The 5,980-nt window shown below is 40.5% G+C and overlaps 1 protein-coding gene across 1 annotated transcript in view; it reads right to left on the bottom strand.

The window, feature by feature from the left end:
* LOC107751133 (GTP-binding protein 2-like) overlaps window positions 1–5,687 on the bottom strand; it is a 26,641-nt gene extending 20,954 nt beyond the window's left edge. The window contains exons 1-6 of the mRNA XM_016566752.1: window positions 5,328–5,687; window positions 3,779–3,805; window positions 3,217–3,401; window positions 1,834–1,942; window positions 1,549–1,746; window positions 415–589 (exon numbers count right to left, since the gene is read on the bottom strand). Coding sequence (XP_016422238.1) covers window positions 415–589; window positions 1,549–1,746; window positions 1,834–1,942; window positions 3,217–3,401; window positions 3,779–3,805; window positions 5,328–5,480 — 847 coding nt within the window. The 5' untranslated portion in view covers window positions 5,481–5,687. The remainder of the gene's footprint in view (window positions 1–414; window positions 590–1,548; window positions 1,747–1,833; window positions 1,943–3,216; window positions 3,402–3,778; window positions 3,806–5,327) is intronic.
* Between the last annotated feature and the right edge of the window lie 293 nt (window positions 5,688–5,980).

The following is a 5,980-nucleotide window of genomic DNA, read 5'->3' as shown; positions in this document are numbered from 1 at the left end:
AAGTGGATGGGAATCACGGCTTTGAGAGTCAAAAAAACATACACAAATAAAACCAAATTAAACCCTGCGGCTCATGACGATACATTGATGTGAAAAGACACAAAACGATCGGTCTGTGCAAGAAACTGAACAGTTTTTATATCGTTTTTTACCTCCGATTTTCACCGCAATGTCTGAACTGTTCTGAGCGCGTTCGCGTCTTCTTCTTCAGCCGGCGTGTGAAGCGTCTTCTTCTTCTTCTTGCTTTACGGTAGTAATTTTATGATTAAATGATCTATATTTTAATACTCCCGCACACAACCCCCAGCGCTACCAAATCTGCTCCTGGCGCCACCATCTGTACAACTTAGAGGCGCTGGTGCCACTGCTCTCAAATGTTAGTCTGGAGCCCTGGACGTGACAGTAAATGCTTACCGATGCCGGTGTTGGCGCTGACCACGAGCATGGCAAAGTCTGGACAGTAGCTGGTTAAGCCAAAGATGGTGGTCTTGAGGTACTTGTGGTGGCCTGCCAGGTCTATGAAGGTGATCATTTTTGAGGCACTCTCACAGATCTCCTCCGCCGTTCGGGACTCGCTGTAGTTTACCACCTATATAAGAACAGACACCGATGCATACTAACATACACATGCAAAGTTCATGTTTAAAGCTGATGATAATCTAGAGCTGCATGAAAATGGTTAAAAATTTTAATTTTTACATTTAATCAGAATTATTGCAATTTCACATTAGCACAAATTAAGAGAAGGTCAACTCGCATGGTTTGCCCGCAGATTTAGTAAACAACTGCATGAAAGAAAACATACTGCCTGTATTACACATCTATTTTATTTTATATTCCAGCTTACATGTTTTACAGGTATTTTCAGCTCATGAGTGCTTTTTCCATAATGTGGAGAGAGTGTGTATGCATGGTTGCCAGGTTGGGAACAATAAGTAAGCCAATGTTCAAAAAATTTATTAATTTATGAAAACAGGGTTTTAAACTCTTGACATCTGGCCACCGCAAACATGAACTCTTGTGGAGGCTTGTTACCAATGCAATATAACACAAATGTCAAAGTAAAATGAAATGTTGTCAGGATAAGAAACCAGCAGGCAAATATCGCCGAGGATAATGATTATTAAATCGAGAGAACCAGAAATCGTGATCGCGATTAAAGTGCGATTTATTGTGCAGCTCTATGATAATCCATAATACACATTTAGGGTGAAGTTACGGCTGGGCAGTACATAACAGCAGAAATGTGTAAACAGTAAATATATTTGTGTGGCTATTAGTGGGCAGCTAATAAAGTGTGAAGAGTGAAAGAGAGGCAAGACCTAATGCAAAAATACAAATCGGGACACATCCCAAACAAGTTCAGGCAAGCAAGAACTTGTTATAAAACGGGGTTAGGCACATTTTGAGCTTAGTTTGTTTACAGCTGCTAAGCTACAATGAAACTTGACATGCTATCATAGAAATAAACATGTGTGTGATCACAGGAAAGCGACGCTCTTCAGGCAGTCTGCGCTTGTCTGAGGCACACAGCGCAGCAGTTCTCACCTCTCCTCTGCTGTCGAAGCCCAGGATCTCAATGCTGATACTCGAGGTTCGTCCGGTCTGGATTTCATGAAGGTGTCTGAAGAGGTTGAGTCGCGCTCTCCCTCTCCCGTTGTCCAGCTCTCCTTGTGTAAGCACACCAAGCAGAGTGGACTTCCCTGAGTCCACGTTACCCAGCACTGCTACCCGCAGGTCCAGGAACTGCAGAAGCGTCACGTAACGCCATTAACACAGGCCTGAGAGCATCAAACGCATCAGAAGAACATGACACAAACACCAGATGCTTACCTGCTGATCATCTGGCACTTTCCTGACGAGCACCTCAGCGATTATGTGAGGTTCGTCCGAGTCGTAATCCACCTCCCTCTCTCTGAGAACCGTGATGTCTGCACCCACCCTCAACACACACACACACACACACACACAGTGGCTGTCACCCTCACCGAACCGGCCACGAACACAGCAGCCCTTCTCGTGACAACAAGCATACTTTAGCATACTTCAGAAGAGTGCTAATGACTGAAATAACACACTTCAAAAGAATATACTTCAGTGAAAACGGAATGTTTTCTGACACAACTGCAATTAAACGAAATATTAAATGCATGTAAAATGTAATTAGCGGAGTGCTTTTTTGACACACTTAAGTACATCTTTTATGTAATTTCATATTATATTTGAACTATGGTTACTAATAAGTACTACTGAAAGTACTGACAGGCATTTATGATAAACTATAATATACTTTAATATCATTTTCATTGAAACATGCATATCATGTATTTAAACATATCTGCAATTACACATTTGCAATGATGAATTTGCCATTTAGAACATTTAAAATATATTCATTTCAATTAAAAATAACACTTTACAAGTACATGTGTTTTTACATTATTCAACACAACAAAATAAGTGTACGTCTTTAAAGCACAACAAAAGAGGATTAAAACAAAGACTTAAAATGTACTTTATATAGAAAAACGTTGACATCATTACAAAGTGCACTTTTTAAATGTGTATTAAGTGCATTAAGACAGGCATGAAATGACCTTTTATTTCGTTAATATTATCTGAAGGTGCGTTTTTTTTTTTACTTTTAAAAATACTTTTAAGATTTGACGTACACTACAAGTGCACAATCAATAGAATTAAGTGCACTACTTTTTCACAAGTGAGGTCATATTTCAATCTCTTTTGTATTTTAATATTTATGTACATGTATCAGACAGTACAACTAATACTACCATGATGGACACGCATTTTACAAGAATATTATTATGATTGCATGAGAACTTTCTCTTGCTACAGCTTTGAGGGAAGTATGACCTGTGCATGCTCCTGTGATATTTAATTTGATGTAACTATGAGACAAGATGAGTTTGTCAGGTTAATATTAGAATGCAGAATGCAGAATTAGCGTGAGCGGAGGCTGTGTGTGTGCGTACCTCTCAGTAGGGTTGTGACGGTGAGGAAATTTTCCCACCGGTTAATCAGCCGCGTTCAGTTTTTAATTGTAGTGTCTGTTCTTTTACTGAACTAAATGATTTTTATTACTATAAAAAATCAAAACGAGGGTGGGGGTCGGTGCCGCGGCGGGCAAGTGACGTAACCGGTGTTGCGGCTTAACAACGGTATCACCGTCAGCACCGTCTATCGCGGCAAGCCTACCTCTCAGCCATCCTGCGCAGTGTTTTGAGAGAGGCCTTCATGTCCTCCTCCGTCAGGCCCACCAGCAGCCCGTTGTCCTCCACGCCGATCTGATACACGGCCTCCCCGCGGCCCTCCTGCAGACGCCACTTCATCTGTGTGGCCAGGTGCTCGAAGCGGTACTGCGTGGGGTTCACCAGCTTCAGCTAAAACACACACAACAACAACAACAACAACAACAGTCTGGCTGAATGCATGAATGAGAGTGTTTAGCTGAGATTTGGGCGTCGGTGCAAATGTAATGCTGTGATGATGGGAGTGTCAGCGCTGTTTTGTTTGCCGGCAGCAGCTGTAGTGTATAAAAAAAGCTCTGCTAATCTTCCGCTGCATGCATTTACACAGGAGACGCCCAGACTGCCAGCTACTTACAGTGCATTGTGGGTAACCCATGCATGAATAAAAAGCAATGCAAAATATTGTATTCTTTCAACAAACGTTCATGTCCAAATCTGAGGCGCTCTGTTGTGTTTGGTGATATATTTGGTTAATATCTGTGCAGATGTTAGCGTTGCGGAGAGTTTACCTTGTACTCAATGTTTCCCTCTTCAGCCTGAAACAAAAGACAGGGCAGAGTTAATGCTGAACCGAGCTCAAAGTCACACAGGTCAGGATTCAAAAGCACAAAGAAGAGAAAGAGCCGCGCTGACGCCGCTAACAAGTCAACAGATTTGTTGGCTCATTCAGAATAGCCACGTCTTACTACTTTAGCCGTCCTTTGAGATCAGACACACTGCATCAAATCACATTTTAACCGCATGTCAGGTAAGTTAAAGCAAGCTTTGCTATTGCTAATGTAAACGAGTCACAATTTAAGTACAGGCAAAATGAACGGAAAACAAACAAAAGCGTGGTGTTGAACATAGCCCTAGACACAATTCATTTGTTTGTATTAACAATCTAGTTGAACAAGTCCAGCTAATCATCTGACTGACTCTACTAGTGTAGAAGAAACAGCACTGAATCAGCATTCATTGCAGTGTGATGAGGATGCAGTGAAACAACATAAACACAATAATGATTCAACGTGACACGGCCCAACCTCTCATTACACTCCTACTCTCTCATCTTTATTGATCGTTTGATGGCCATGCCTTGTTTTTTCTTTCTACTGAAGCTCTCCTTTATTGCCAGCCAAAGCAAAAAGTGAACACCATGATTTCTCTCAAATCCTTCTGCAGTGTGATATATGCTATAATCAAATTCTTATGTAATTATCAAGCAGTTTTATAAGCTCAAACTAATGGACAGGTTATGTGGAATATATTTCCTTTAAAATGTATTTGCCACAACAATATAAAAATTATATTACATATATTTCTTTAATTATAATATATTTTAAAAGACATGAAGTTCTACTGTAAATATAAGCTATGTTTTATAAGTAAATAACATGATTATTTATATGGAAAGGTGCATTTCCAGAATTTGTGTGTTACATTTCTGTGTATTTGATTTAAAAAGCATGTTTCTATGCTGCAATTTATATTATTCAGTTCATGTTTATTATAATGTTTATTAGGGTAACAATGCGCTCAGCTATTTTTGAGCTGCTAGAGAGGCTACTTTTATCAAGTGGCTTTTAACAACTTGTTTTATTAGCACATTTTACAGTATAACCCTAACATATCTTCAAACCTCGAAGAGGCTGGTAACGTTACATTGGCATTATACAATGTAATGACTGTATACTTTACAGTTTCATCTATGTTTGTTATCAACATTTCATCACGCAATGCTTAGACCACCATCACTGTATTTACAGTCACAAGCAGCTCATCTTGCAGGCCAGGGGTCTGGAAAAGGTCCTCCTGTGTATTAAAAAAAAAAAAAAAAAAGAAACTCAGATATTCTCTTGTAAATTAAAAAGTAATGCGTTACTTTACTAGTTACTTGAAAAAAGTAATCTGATTACGTAACTTGCGTTACTTGTAATATATTACCCCCAACACTGGTCACAAGCCCTGAAATGTATATAAATATATAATAAAAGCGGTACACGGAAGTAGCGAGTCGACAGCTTGCTGTAAAACAGACAGATGTGTTTGAGCGCAGATAAACCAGAGCAAACTCACCTCTGGAGGTAGATAAGGCGGATTATTGCTTGCTTTTGGATATCGGGCTGAGCGGTTTTTGCACTTTTTGCTGCCGTTTTTGGCGGTTTTTCTGCTGGCGGCTCCAGAGAAGGACTTTTGCGCGGCAGCCGCGGTCCCGAAGAGCGAGTCCATCCCTGCCCAAACCCTGAAATAATAACGACATGCGACTGAAAAACCACCGCGTCTGACTACGCCATTCAGCCCGCCGCTTCAGACAGATATAAACACAAAGAGAGCGAGCGAGGCATCCTAAACAACTCGAGCCGGCGGGCTCAACCCCCACGACACAACAACAACACAACTTCCGCTCCAAGTTTGCGGAAGTGCGTCATGCAAACTTTCTACGCATTACGTCACATAGACGTATAAATACCTAGACGCCTCATTGGCCGCTGCTGCGATACGTCAACGCGTCCGCCATGTTTGTGAGGGCAAGACTGCCTTAAAAACAAATGGAGGTAAACGGGGAGCTGCGGTTTTTTCTGGATAAAAACACGATAACGTTTACATTTATCAACCGATTTCAGAGGTTTGTGATCTACATGGAGTTAAAAATAACTCTGCCTCCAGTTATTTAGTTAGGTTTGGAAAATTATTAATTTTCGTAAGAAATTGTGAAAACTCACACTTGT

The sequence above is a fragment of the Sinocyclocheilus rhinocerous genome, unplaced genomic scaffold (genome assembly GCF_001515625.1).
Source record: "Sinocyclocheilus rhinocerous isolate Xijiao unplaced genomic scaffold, SAMN03320098_v1.1 scaffold552, whole genome shotgun sequence".
Taxonomy (NCBI): Eukaryota; Metazoa; Chordata; class Actinopteri; order Cypriniformes; family Cyprinidae; genus Sinocyclocheilus; species Sinocyclocheilus rhinocerous.
This window is presented reverse-complemented; position numbering and strand designations above follow the sequence as displayed.